The sequence below is a fragment of the Cherax quadricarinatus genome, chromosome 76, assembly GCF_038502225.1.
Source record: "Cherax quadricarinatus isolate ZL_2023a chromosome 76, ASM3850222v1, whole genome shotgun sequence".
Taxonomy (NCBI): Eukaryota; Metazoa; Arthropoda; class Malacostraca; order Decapoda; family Parastacidae; genus Cherax; species Cherax quadricarinatus.
This window is the reverse complement of record NC_091367.1, coordinates 5,398,219-5,412,788: the sequence shown is the minus strand read 5'-3', so window position 1 is coordinate 5,412,788 and position 14,570 is coordinate 5,398,219. Positions and strand designations below refer to the sequence as shown.

General features: G+C 38.8%; 1 protein-coding gene across 1 annotated transcript; it reads left to right on the top strand.

Moving 5' to 3' along the window:
- Positions 1–528: 528 nt before the first annotated feature.
- Positions 529–12,819, top strand: LOC128703625 (synaptic vesicle membrane protein VAT-1 homolog-like). The gene is made up of 10 exons (XM_070101203.1): positions 529–792; positions 1,445–1,574; positions 1,749–1,853; positions 4,498–4,608; positions 5,104–5,246; positions 5,438–5,541; positions 5,772–5,827; positions 6,267–6,359; positions 12,277–12,381; positions 12,459–12,819. Exons 1-10 carry the CDS (start codon positions 590–592, stop codon positions 12,702–12,704), a joined length of 1,296 nt encoding a protein of 431 aa, XP_069957304.1. The 5' UTR covers positions 529–589; the 3' UTR covers positions 12,705–12,819.
- The last annotated feature ends 1,751 nt before the right edge of the window (positions 12,820–14,570 follow it).

The window sequence follows — 14,570 nt, the reverse complement described above, 5'->3', positions numbered from 1 at the left end:
GGAGCACAGATCCAATTCCCTAAATCAAGAGCCCCTCACCAACATCAAGGAACCTTCCTTGAGGGGGGTTATAATAACAGTATTATGAAGATTAAATGATAACAGCACTAAGGGTCGTTGTCCAAGCTGCCTTCATTCACTGATTACTTCCATATCCCAGTTTAACCGGGCGCCGAGGAGAGAAAGATGGGGAAATAAGAGAGTAATCTATATAGACATAGAACTGATATAGCTATTATGACTCATACATGGGTTTATGGGTGATAAATGTGAATGGAAGCGAGAGTTTGGGCGGCGGGATGAACGCATGCGTACAGCACCTCCCTGTGTCACAGTGCTGGACTTCCCCATTAATGGATCTACTTTTAAAACCTCAAACCTCCTAAAAAAAATTCCCCATCTCGCGAATACTTATTTTGAATAAAATAATTGGTTTCAAATACTGTGTTTGTTGTATAGAGTGGAAGGTTATGGTAGACATGTGTTGATAAGATGAAGTCGAGGTTACTAGGGTGGGTCAGGAGGGTGTGGCTGTCCAGTCTTCCTACCACCTGTTGGCAGCACACACCACACCTCTCTCACTCTCATAATGACAGACACCAACGCTAAAACCACCTCCGAGGATGTCAAGGATGGCGCTAAGGAGGCGGTGAAGAGTGAGGAAGTGGAGGAGGCTAAGGAGATGAGAGCTGTTGTTCTGAATGGATTCGGTGGTTTGAAGTGTGTGAAGACGGTGAAGCGGCCACAACCTTCCCTAGCAGATGGGGAAGTCCTCATCAGGGTCCAGCTCTGGTCTGTAATAACCTGCACCATTTCTAGATCATTCTATTACTCTAGCCTAACAAAATTTACATGCAACTCTATTGCAGTTTGTGTGGAATAAGATTGCCTAATTACACGCTGCCACGACGTTCACTCGGAACTTTAATTTAATTCTTTGTCACTAGTTTATGTAGATCACTAAGACACTACCCGCTCATGGTAACTAAATTACAGTACCCTAATATTTAACGTCACTACGAAGCTCTAGATCCAAGAATTTGCAACTCTTTCCATCTAATGATTTCCCTCCATTACTTTAGCGATTTAACTTGGCAAGTATTTATCACTCTTAAGAGAATGTTCTCTAGATTAAGGTGTGGCACATGGCACCCCCCCCTCCTTCCCTTCCTAGACATTAACTTTGTTCAAACAAATGTAACAACTTCAGACCACAAAGGTGGGTAGGTCAAACTTCTAATGGTTACTGGTTTGAGTATTTATTTTTAATATTCGTATTGCACACTTTTTTTTCCTCTTTTTTCCATTCTAAATTCTTGCTGCTTAAAATATTTACTAAACATGTATATTCATCCTGAACCCGGTGCCTTCCACGAGTGACTTTGCCATCAAGAACTACAGAAGACTTTTTTACTTTGTATTAATATAAAGGTTCTTGTGACAGTGGTGTGAGCTTCCAGGACGTGATGGTTCGTCAAGGCTTCACAGAATCTCATCCCAAAATACCATTTATTTTGGGTTTTGAATGTGCCGGTGTGGTAGAGGCAGTAGCTGATGATATTACAAACTTTAAGGTACTTCCCATATACCCTACTGAGTACTACAAAATACTGTAAAACTGCTTCACAATGGCATCTTTCGCCCCCCCCCTTTTGTTTTTACTGATTTATACGTAGTTTCCTTAAATCTGGAAAAAAATAAGTTTTGCTTAATGTTTACCATAACTACTAGATTTTTCATGTACCTAGGTTGGTGATAGGGTCATGGCACTACCAGACCATCGTGCCTGGGCTGAACTAGTACCAGTACCTGCCAAGTACGTCTATGCCCTCCCAGAAGACATGCCTCTACCGGTGAGTACTTCCTTCATAACATTATCTAAAGAGACTGAAAAACCTGACTGGGGAGGGTTGACTTGTAAATCGATTTGCTTAGTTTGGATGACTCAGGTTCACATCGTGGCTCGTGTATGACTAACTCGGAGAGCATTTTCTTTAACTGCCTGGTATGTCCTTTTTCACATTCTGGGGAAAATGTGAAAATGGGAGACTTCTTTTGCATTTTAAAAAGTTGAAAACTAAGGTCACAGACGGCTCCAGAAATTCTAATTGGGGGAACGTTTGAGGGAGGGGAGGGGTTAAGAGTAATTATGGGTAGTATCTGGAACAATGGATTGAGAATTAACTTTTGGAAAGGCTAAAGCATTCTTGGGGCTTTGAAAGTCTATTCCCCCCCCCCCCCCCGCTCCGTTTAGCGCCGCCCTTGAAGATATTGATAAATCATAAATTTTTTCTCTGGAGTTGTTTAGGGATATCACCCTTTTTGATGGTACAGGAGGAAGTAGTCTTACCATGAATGCCTTTCTCTTGGTGGGGAGAGCTTCTGCCCCCTGGAGGTGGGTATCTCTGGCTGTACCACTCTTCTGGCAAGAATAAAGTGGGCGAGGCCTCTGACTGCCATTTCACGACGCACACCTGCAGACACTGCCCACAATTGGAGGAACTTGCACGAAGGAATGTTTACTGGTGATATCAAACGCTAAATTAGGTAATCTAAACTGTCCTATTTAAACTCTCGGACAGTTTAGAGGCTGTCTAAAATTGGAATATTCAGTACAGTAATTAAATATTTTAATTGATAAGAGCAGTATTTGACCTGGAGTTTTGCATACATAGCAGTTAACAACCCCCCCCCCCTCCTGTTTTTTACTTTCGAGAAAGCCTTGTGCTGCCGAAATTTCAGCTAGGTTTCCCCCCCCCTCTCCATCCCTTCCGGTGAAGACGGATGATGCATCCACCCCCTCTTACCCAGATTGCTTTCCTTCTGAATCTGTCCTTTGTTTAAATTTCACGTGCTATAGCAGCATACTATAGCACGTGAAATTCCACATGGTACAAGCCATTTCGATTTCCCCAGTTCGAATAACTAAAGGATACTTGTATTATTTATAGAGTTGAAACACGCACGGGTGCCAATTAACATTTGCACTAATTCATTGCAGTTTTAACTGGCTGTGGTCATGTGAATGACTAGTTTTATAATTTGTTCAAATTTGTAACTATGTATATAGACTTGTAGATATTCATTTACCTTTAACATATTCAGCCATCAAAACTTCGGGAGGGGGGGGGGGGGGTCGCAATTCCCGGACCTATTGGGTACCTCTAATCTTTTGACTACTGTCCCTACGATAGATATGGGGCACAGAAGTATTTAACTTGACTGGTACACATTGCAGCTTTACCACCCTTTTCACATGCTCAAAGCAGTCTAGCAATTACCCTTCCCATTGCCCTTAATGTGCAACTCAAATTTTTAGTAAAAAGACCAGGTTGTTGGCTTAGATGTTTAGGACAGAACACTGACTGTTCCTTGGTGTTGTAGTTCAAGGTACAAGTGTTACAAAAAAACAAATTATTAGTAAATTACCAAGTATAACCCAGTCTTTCCATTGAGGTTCTTGTAATAGCTGTAAACCTTCGGTACAATATTTACTCTTCCCAGATTTGATCAAATTTGCTAATATTTGGTTTCTGATCCCCCTCACCATATCACGTTTAGGGAAACTTAACATAATGCCCCACAACAGATAGGACACGGCTTGCCAACAGGTAGCATGTGTATCTGCCACTTGTAACTACTACATAGCACTGTCGGTCTACCATATCCTAATTTTCTGCTTCTGAAGCAGACTTCACATCAGGCATCAGATGCCCTAATACTAACCCCCATGGAAAGAATCCAAATTTCAAACTTTAATGGCAACTCCCCTCTGCATTAAGACTTTACACCCCTCACTCTTGCTCATAGCAGCCATCTGTTTTAAACTATTAATAGGCTTGTGAAATTTCTTTTCAACATTGGGGTTTTTGTGCCTATTTTTAGCCAGTGGATTACTTTTAAATAAAATTTAACTTTTAAACCTCTTCCTTGAACTGGTGAGGGTATGAGGTGGTTTGATGGCTGGAACCAGTGGCAGAGCCCTAGGATAGGATTTCATCCGGATTTTTTAACTCCGGAGGGTTAGCCACCCAGGGTAACCCAAGAAAGTCTGTGCATCATCAAGGACAGTAACTTGTTTCCATTGGGGGTCCTCAATCTTGTTCCCCAGGATGCGACCACACCAGTCGACTAACACCCAGGTACCTATTTGCTGCTAGGTGAACAGGACAACAGTGTAAGGAAGTGTCTAAATGTTTCCACCCGCCGGGAATGTGTTGGGTTTTTTTTTTTTTTTTTTTCGCCACTGGGCCTTACTTAAATTAACACTTGGTCCAGTCCAACTTAGCACCTGGTTTTCCCCATAGTTCACCGATTCTTTTCCTATAGAGCTGTAATGGATCTAGACCCATAAAAAAATTTTAGTGGTACCATCTAGTTAATTTCACTCGTTGCTAAATTTAGCATGCCATTGCTGGAAATCTCAAAGTACTTGCTACTGAAAAAAAAAAAAAAATTTAACTAGTTTAAATTAAACTTTTTCTTTTGACTTTGCAGGAAGCTGCTGCTGTAACACTGAGCTACACAGTAGCATATATGCTAGTTTATGATCTAGCTAATATAAAGTCTGGCCAGACTGTCCTCCTCCACTCTGCTGGAGGTGCTGTGGTTAGTATTAATTACTGTACTATGAAACATTTTGGTTATTTTAAGAGTTAACTTCTAGATTAAAATGTAGAGTATAAATATTTATCACTTTTGTATAATTGTGCCAAGTGTCTGCTTAACTTTAAATCTGCACCACGTTTTAATACTACCTTCGTAACTTATCAGTGCAAAATTGCATCTATAATTGTGGGTTAATTGGCCATTCTTTTTTTAAATTTCATTTACTTGAGTCCCATCTTTAATACCCAAAAATTACCAATTTTTTTTTTTTTTTTTCTCCTGGTGAAGGGGAGCTTTCTCAAATTTTTACCCCCTAGGTACCTGATGCCTCTTCTCCAGATCTTTTGACAACTCATTTCCGTCCTTAAATAGTTAAACTTGGGTAATTTTCAAATCTTGGCTTGGCAAATTTTTACAATTAAGTATTACTAGTTACTTTTGCTTTCACCTTTTTCTTAGAAACCCATGTTAAAACTAGTAACTATTACCACTTAGGGTCAAGCCGTCTGCTCACTGCTGCAGAACATTGGAGGAATCACTATAGTGGGTGTAGCATCAAAAAATAAGCACGAAGATATTAAAGAACGTGTCGCCCACCTCATTGACCGTGGCTGTGATACCCCAACAGAAGTACGGAAGTAGGTACCTCTTAATGCATGGTTTAATTAGGGTGTAGGAAATGCTGTAAATGGGGGTCTAAAATTTGACTTTCTTGCTAAAGCTACCACTTGATAGTATATATATAAATGAAATTTCCTGTGACAGTATAAACTTTCATCAGTGGATAGCCATTCCTATAAACTTAAGAACTAAGATGCCTTGCTTGCAGGGTGTGTCCAGACGGTGTTGATGTAGTTTTGGACTGCCAGGGAGGTGATGAGTGCAACAAAGGGTATTCTCTTCTCAAGCCATTGGGCAGATACATATTGTATGGTAATTATCTTCACTTCCAACCCCCCCCCCCCCTGTGACTACTTCTGACCTTTTAGCTGAACTCCTGCAATTAGAAACTTAACTTGTACATTTCTTCCCTTTGATTGAAATCTAAATGAAAATTTAAAATGCTCTTAATATTCTTTAAGTAAAAAAATTTCCTTTGACACTGGGCATACTTTACTTTCATAGTATAAACTACTGCATTTACAAACTGTTCTTTTTCTCAGGGCCTTCCAGCATTGTCACAGGAGAGACAAAGAGCATCCTGAGTGTGATCAAATCTGTATGTATGGTTAAGCTATCTCCCAAATTTCCAGCAAATCTTGTAAAGAAAAAATTTAGTGGAAGGGTCCCCTCTGGCACTTCTAATGGTTTAAACATAAAGCTAGAAATACAGCATTTTTACAAAAAAAAAAAAAAAAAAAAAAAAAAAAAAAGATGCATTTTCTGGAATTTTTTTTTTTTTCTTAAACTTCAGCCATATCCAAAAGATCTTAAGCGAGATGTACTTGACTAGGTGTACTGAAATGCCAAAGTTAAAAGTACTTTGCACTCTGGATATTATAATTCTGAATAAAATTTAAATTATGGTAGTTATTTTGAATTGTAGGTAACCTGGTAACCTAAAATTGCTAGTTTTAAGTACTGTTTAGGCAAGTGGTCTTTTGCATTCCTAGTACTTTGAAGTTTTATACAGTACCTACTGTTTTTTTTTTTAATAGTGGCGGCAGGTGGAAAAGGTAGCTCCACTGAGACTTTACGAGGACAACAAGGCCATCTTCGGTTTTAACCTTAGACGTCTCCTCCACTGTCAGGTATGTTTTTTGATCACTAATAGTATGTCTTATTGTAAATTGTATCTAAAATTCCCCCACCCTTATAGGCAGGCAGGCTAGTAAAGTTGGCCCTATATTTCCAGCTATTAACGTGTGCCACTTTCTTATAAAGAACAAAATTGTTCTAAAATGATCATTTTTGATAAAGCTCCCTTTCCCCTTGGTTATGCAGAGCTTTGACTCTTAGAAAAAAAATCTGTACTTCACCCTCTCCCCTTTGAAGCTTTGTTGGGTTAATTTGTATATTTTCTGGTCGGCTTTGGTTGGCCAAAATAAAAGCTATTTATTTGAAAGCAAATAAATTGTTTCAGTATGCACCCCGTCAGTGTCAAAACTTGTCAATATTTCAATAAAATTAAGGCTATTCAATATGCAGTGGTACTATATTGAATAACCTGTTTTACTGTACCAATGGAAATCGGTAACGGCAACTAAAACAAGTTTGCCAGCTGAACCATCATGCCACTAGTTCCAATCTAATTTAATCTGCTGTGTGTGTGTGTGTGTGTGTGTGTGTGTGTGTGTGTGTGTGTGTGTGTGTGTGTGTATATAATTTTCCCCCCCCCCCCCCCAACAAGTCGGCCGTCTCCCACCGAGGCATATATATACACACACGTACACATACACATGTATATATGTTTCTCTCTCTCTCTCTAACAAGTTGGTCGTCTCCCACCGAGGCAGGGGGACTCGAAAAAAAGAAAATCCCCAAAAAGAAAATACTTTAATCATCATTCAACACTTTCACCACACTCAAACATTATCACTGCTTTTACAGAGGTGCTCAGAATACAACAGTTTAGAAGCATATACGTATAAAGATACACAACATATCCCTCCAAACTGCCAATATCCCAAACCCCTCCTTTAAAGTGCAGGCATTGTACTTCCCATTTCCAGGACTAAAGTCAGACTAAGAAAATAACTGGTTTCCCTGAATCCCTTCACTAAATATTACCCTGCTCACACTCCAACAGATCGTCAGGTCCCAAGTATCATCAGTCTCCATTCACTCCTATCTAACACACTCGTGCATGCTTGCTGGAAGTCCAAACCCCTCGCCCACAAAACCTCCTTTACCACCTCTTTCCAACCCTTTCGAGGACGACCCCTACCCCTTTCCTTCCCCTATAGATTTATATGCTTTCCATGTCATTCTACTTTGATCCATTCTCTCTAAATGACCAAACCACCTCGACAACCCCTCTTCTGCCCTCTGACTAATGCTTTTATTAACTCCACACCTTCTCCTAATTTCCACACTCCGAATTTTCTGCATAATATTTGCACCACACATTGTATGTATATATATGTATATTATGTGTATATATGTATATTGTGTATATATATGTATGTATGTATATGTGTATGTACGTGTATTAATTCAAGGATTATGTTGAGTAAAATAAAGATTGGATGTGAAAAGTGGGTTACAATTGTGTATGCACCTGAAGAGGCAAGTGTAGGGAGGGGGGGGGGGAAGAGATTTTTGGAAATTTTGAGTGAATGTGTGGGGAGTTTTGAGTGAAGTGAGAGTAATGGTTGGGGATTTCAATGCTTAAGTGGGGAGCCTTTAATTGAGCTATGTGTAGAGATATTTGGTAATAAGTAATACATTTTATGAAAGAGGATAAATATACAAGGTATGTTGTAGCACGTAATGACAGTTTATTAGATTATGTATTGGTGGATAAAAGGTTGATGGGTAGGCTCCAGGATGTACAAGTTTATAGAGGGGCAACTGATATATCTGATAATTTAGTTGTAGTAAGAGGTAGATGGGAAAAGAGGAAGGTGGCAACAACAAGAGGGAGGTGAAAGTGTATAAACTAAGGGAGGAGGAAGTTCGCATGAGATATAAGTGACTATTGGCAGAAAGGTGGGCTAGTGCAAAGATGAGTAGTGGGGGTGTTGAGGGTTGGAATAGTTTTAAAAATGCAGTATTAGAATGTGGGGGCAGAAGTTTGTGGTTATAGGAGGGTGGGGGCAGGAGTAAAGGAGTGATTGGTGGAATGAAGAAGTAAAGGGTGTGATAAGAGAAAAAGGTAGCTTATGATAGGTTTTTTCAAAGCAGAAGTGTTACAAGAAGAGCAGAGTATATGGAGAGTAAAAGAAAGGTAGTGGCGAATGCAAAAGGAGACCAGATGATAGTGGGAGAGGCACTGTCGAGAAATTTTAATGAAAATAAAAAATTTTGGAGTTAAAAAAAAGTTAAAGCCTAGGGAAAGTATGGATTTGTCTGTTACTAACAGTAGGAGTTAGTGGATGGGGAGATGGAGGTATTAGGTAGATGGTGAGAATATTTTGAGGAACTTTTAAATGTTAAGGAAGAAACAGAGGCAGTAATTTCATGCACTGGTCAGGGAGGTATACCATCTTTTAGGAGTGAAGAAGAGCAGAATGTAAGTGTGGGGAGGTATGCGAAGCATTACGTAGAGTGAAAGGGGGTAAAGCAGCTGGAACTGATGGGATCATGACAGAAATGTTAAAAGCAGGGGGGGGGGGGGGAAATAGTGTTGGAGTGGTTGGTACTTTTGTTTAATGTATGAAAGAGGGAAGGTACCTAGGGATTGGCAGAGCATGTATAGTCCCTTTATATAAAGGGAAAGGGGACAAAAGAGACTAAAAATTATAGGGATAAGTTTACAGTATACTAGGAAAAAGTGTACGGTAGGGTTATAATTGAAAGAATTGGAGGTAAGACAATGTAGGATTGTGGATGAGCAAGGTTTCAGTGGGTAGGGGATGTGTAGATTGTTTACATTGAAGCATATGTGAACAGTATTTAGATAAAGGTAGGGAAGTTTTTATTGCATCTATGGATTTAGAAAAGGCATATGATAGTGGATAGAGGAGCAATGTGGCAGATGTTGCAAGTATATGGAATAGGTGGCAAGTTATTAAATGCTGTAAAGTTTTTGAGGATAGCAAGGCTCAGGTTAGGGTGTAGAAGAGAGGGAGACTACTTCCTGGTAAAAGTAGGTCTTGGACAGGGATGTGTAATGTCACCATGGTTGTTTAATATATTTATAGATTGGGTTGTAAAGGAAGTAAATGCTAGGGTGTTTGGGAGAGGGGTGGGATTAAATTTTGGGGAATAGAATTCAAAATGGGAATAGTTACTTTTTTGCTGATACTGTGCTTATGGGGGATCCTAAAGAAAAATTGCAAAGGTTAGTGGATGAGTTTGGGAATGTGTAAAGGTAGAAAGTTGAAAGTGAACATGGAAAAGAGTAAGGTGATGAGGGTATCAAATGATTTAGATAAAGAAAAATTGGATATCAAATTGGGGAGTAGTAGTATGGAAGAAGTGAATTTTTTCAGATACGTACTTGGGAGTTGACGTGTTGGCGGATGGATTTATGGAGGATGAGGCTAATCATAGAATTGTTGAGGGGGAAAAAAAGGCGAGTGGTGCTTTGAGGTATGTGGAGTCAAAAAACGTTATCTATGGAGGCAAAGAAGGGAATGTACGAAAGTATAGTAGTACTCTTATATGGGTGTGAAGCTTGGGTGGTAAATGCAGCAGCGAGGAGACGGTTGGAGGCAGTGGAGGTGTCCTGTTTAAGGGCAATGTGTAGTGTAAATATTATGCAGAAAATTTGGAGTGTGGAAATTAGGAAAAAAAGGTGTGGAGTTAATAAAAGTATTAGTCAGAGGGCAGAAGAGGGGTTGAGGTTTGGTCATTTAGAGATAATGGATCGAAGTAGAATGACATGGAAAGCATAAAATCTATAGAAAGGAAGGTGGGGTAGGAGTCATCATAGATATAGTGATAGTAAAGGAGGTTTTGTGGGCAAGGGGCTTGGACTTCCAGCAAGCGTGCGTGAGCGGGAAACTTTATAATTTTTTTTTGTGCTACTAGCCTTCTTTAAAAAAATATTGCTGGTTCTCTCTCCCTCCAGTTTTCTCCCCCCCCCCCCCAAAAAAAAAAAAAACTTCCATGGACCCTCTTCAGAATTTCATCTTGCATGGAAAAGTTCTAGAAGGGTAGATGGAATGCAGCTTTGTACTAGTATCTAACAATTTCTTTATTCCACCCATGAGTGGCAATCCTAATGCTAAAGAAACTTTTTTTTAACCCATGCAAAATTTTTTTAGTAACCAAACTAATTTTGTCCTCTATAATTCTAGTCTAATAAAATTTTCTGCCAGCTAGTTAACCCTAGTTCTTTTGAACTTAGAGTTTTACTGTTTTGTGTACAACACTAATTTTTTTTTCACTGGCCTTTCTTTGACAGTGACTTGTGGACTACGTTTGATCTATAGAAATTTTCACTCTTGGTAACTTTCTAACATTTGCTGCCCAATATATTGGAACAGCTTCAGATATGCTTAACCAAATGGCTAATCAAATTTGCTTTTCTGCTTGCAGCATGTTAGTGATGAAACTTAGTATAATCCCTTTGGTGACTAGAAAAAAAAAAAATTAAATTGGTTAGGCTTTAATCTTTACACAACAAAGTTGAAGATTTTCAGATTTTGCCACATTGCTTTTGATTAAAGTAACACCTAGTGGACAGTTAAATTTGAAATGATCACTTAAAATTAGTGTTTAACTTAATGCCCCCTTTACAAACAGGGTAGCTCCCTAATGGCAGTAAAGTTATACGTACATGGAAATTGAAAATGCCTTTAAAACCTGATGCACCTGTACCTCCAGGTACTTTCACTGATTTTATAAGTTCCCCCCCCCCCCCCTCTGTTTAGACTGAACTGTAAAATTTGGGCTAATATCATGCCTTCATTTAGACTTTGGCTAATCTTCATGGTGTCATTATGAAACTAGGTTATAACTTTGGTACATCTTGGCTAAAACAAATTCAGCAGTTTGATTTTGCAGGCTAGACAACACTTGACATTTAGTTCTTCAAAATTAAATTTAACATCTGTTGCTTTATAACCTGTTTTCCATCTCCAATTTGCATGGTCACTTGTTAGAGTAATTGTACAAATGGATTACGCCTATAGTTTTTTTTCCAATTTTTATATAGTAAATGCTTATAGGCTATATAGTTGCCAGCTACTGTCACAAGCTCTTTGGTATCAGTTTGGAGAGATTTTGAACTACTTAAATTTAGCCTTCCCATAATTCAGATAAGAAATAAGCACTGCTACACCTTCTTTAAAGGGGGGAAATTCCCCAAAGTCCTAATCACTTCAGTATGTCAGACTTATTGGCATCATTATCAGTTTCCCCATAATATAGTATCTAATTTTCCCTAAATTAGTATGGGTTTTTTTTTTTTTAACAAAAAATGAAGAGCCTGTTCAGATGTTCATTTAAGCACGTACCAACTTGTATAAAAGTACTTTAAATTTAGTACCTCCTGGCATTAATACTGCCAGTGGACCTAAGAAATGGTTAGTCTTGAGTGGGCTTAAACAAATTAAAGAACTAACTATACTGTTAGTAACGCCTACATGTACCATAGATTTACTGCATGAACCCTCGCTAATTCCTCTTAAATTACTGGGATGAAGAAAATCTAAAACTGGCTTTGTTCAGTGTACCTTCTATATTTCAAATGTTAGTTCCTGCAATAACTTGTTAAAATTAGTAGATATTTAGAAATGACAAAACCCTGCCCTTTTTACCTAGTAATAAGAGGCAATTATGAAGTTTTGAACTTAATTCTTGCTATAGTAAAAAAAAAGTAGGCATTGCTTTAAATATGCACCTTTTGTCTTTTAGGCACTTTGCTTTCAGTGAACTTTCCTATAAAATCTATTAGTACATAGTTTATATACTAGTCTTCAAAACTGTGACTTAAAAAATACTGTGACCCCATTCCTTTAAAAAAGCCCCCCCTTTATTAAATATCTAAGGGTACACTTGATATAAATCAGATTGCATTTAGTGCACTATCACTTACAATAATTTACTTCTTTCCAGTCAAATGGTCACGAAAAAGTGCGCAGTGTCGTAGAGGAAGTGTACAAGTTATGGCAAGCAGGAGTTGTGAAGGCCCACATAGATTCTACATATGCTCTTGAAGATGTAAGTACTGTACTATAAGAATGTAAACACTATTATTGAAAGTAAGTATAAGAGACTAAAATACCTGAATTTTATAGGTCACTGATGCAATGATGAAGATGCACGAGAGACGTAATGTTGGCAAACTGCTGCTGGACTTGTCAATGGAGCCAAAGACTAACCCAACCACTCCAAAGGCACACCCTACAACACCAAAGGCCAGCACTTCCACTCCAGCCAAAACAAAGAAGGAAGAAAAGAAAGATGAAAAGGAAAATATTGAGAAAGGGAAAGAAAATGACAAAGAAAAGGAAGAAGTAAAGGTTGAAGCAAAAGCACAGTAATTTATCAAATCTTGAAAGGTGACCTTTAAGTCTTAATTTGGAATGTTGGCAAAGTAATTGGATTAAGGTATTTGATGCTCTGTAATACTTGACCAAAAAATAAAAATTAAGCAGTCATTTTTAATTACTACCACACTAAATCTAACTTGAAAACTGGGCTGAGAAACTCTAAAACCCAGAGTTATGCAATACTGGTAATAGGAAGTAATTGGACAGATAGTATGTGATCCTTTCTGGCCATCCACTGGAACTTGTTAATGACTTGTTTCCCCAGTGGACAAAACATCAGTAAAAGATATTGGTTGACCAATTTGGGTTAGTACAGCAGCAACAATAATAGATGCATACAAACTACAGGTCTTATTTTCGAAAGAGAATTGCCAAAAATCTTAATTTGATTGTTGAAGGGAGCACACAAACTGCCCATTAAACTGTCACTCCTCTAGGATTTTACTTTATGCTGGTAAGTGGCTCATCTACAAAACTGCTCCAGTTACCAGAGTGCCTACCATCCACCCCCTCCACCTCCCCTGCCTTCTACAAAGAGTAGAAGTTTTAAAATTTAAGAATAAAATTTGGAAAATAAAAAGCTAATTCCGGGCACTAAAGCAACACTTCCAGTAATACTTAATCTTGTCCTCTACTATATTACACATGCCCTCAATCTTTAATTTCACAAACTTGTCTGAAATGTAAATATATCCATGGAAGCAAAGGGCAATGTAAGAGTATAATGGTACCAGTGCTCTTATGGCTGTGAAAAATGGGTGGTGAATGTTGTAACAAGGCTGGAGGTTCATGTGCATTATAACTAGTGCAGAAAATCCATAGCTTGGAAATTGAGTTGCAGGGTTTCTAAAAGTATTATCCAGAGGGCTGAGGTGTGATGGAGGTTCTAACATTTAGAAAATTGTTTATGGAATGATTTGGAGGGCATAAGGGGATAGATAGGGGGTTTTCCAAGAAAGGTTGGAGGGATAGGGGGGGTGGCTTAAACTTCCAGCAAAGTGTTGGATAGAAGAAAGTAGTTCATACTGTTGGAGTGCAAGCAAAGTAACATTTATGAAAGGATTTGGGGAAACTGGTTGGCTGGACTAGTCCAGGTGGGGGATAGAGCCTGTTCTCTGGAGTGTTATGTTGCATGCCTCTGGTAAGTGACTGAAGTTTTTGGGTCACCCTGCCTTGGTGAGGAAACTGCTGATGGGTTAATAAACTAACCAGGAATGACTGACGTAATGGTTTGCAATGTCCCAGTAAGTTTATTCAGTAACTGAACAAACTAGTATTAAGTGTAAGGGGAGGGGGGGGGGGTAAATAAACTTAAAACAGACTGCCGTAAATTAAAGCTGCTTCCTGTCCTGAAACCCTCCTTCAGTTGTATATCATTTTGTACCCCTCAAGGAAGGTTCCTTTATGCTGGTGAGGGGCTCTTGATCTAGGTAATTGGATCTATTCTTCAGTTCCTTGAATTAAACCTGAATACCTTCCACATCCCCCCCTCCCTCAGGCACTGTATACTTAGGTTTAGTGCTTCCCCCTTTATTATTTCATTTTTTAGTGATTCCAATAAAACCATAGGAAACTCCTTGCATCTATTTTAAAGCAAATGGAAGGATGGAAGTTTCCTTTCCCCATGTGGTATGACTGGCATAATTTTTTTTATACTGCATGCTTTTAGGAAGTGTGGTATGACTAGCACTTAGTTGTAATTATAATCCTCTTGTGTAGAGGCTGAAATTTACTACTTGCAGCTTTTTGGAAGTGCAAAATGTTTATTTCTGAAAGTGACCCTGGTGTCACTGTAATCAGATTGGTGAAAGGGTTAAGGAGCTGCCTTGGTGTTTAACTTTATCTCCCCTTGCATTG

What these genes read in the sequence shown, in the direction of transcription:
- LOC128703625 (XM_070101203.1), top strand. Translation starts at nt 590, where the DNA reads ATGACAGACACCAACGCTAAAACCACCTCCGAGGATGTCAAGGATGGC. An exon ending in GGGCAGATACATATTGTATG is followed by an intron (nt 5,542 to 5,771) that starts GTAATTATCTTC and finishes TCTTTTTCTCAG; the next exon opens with GGCCTTCCAGCATTGTCACA. An exon ending in CTACATATGCTCTTGAAGAT is followed by an intron (nt 12,382 to 12,458) that starts GTAAGTACTGTA and finishes TGAATTTTATAG; the next exon opens with GTCACTGATGCAATGATGAA.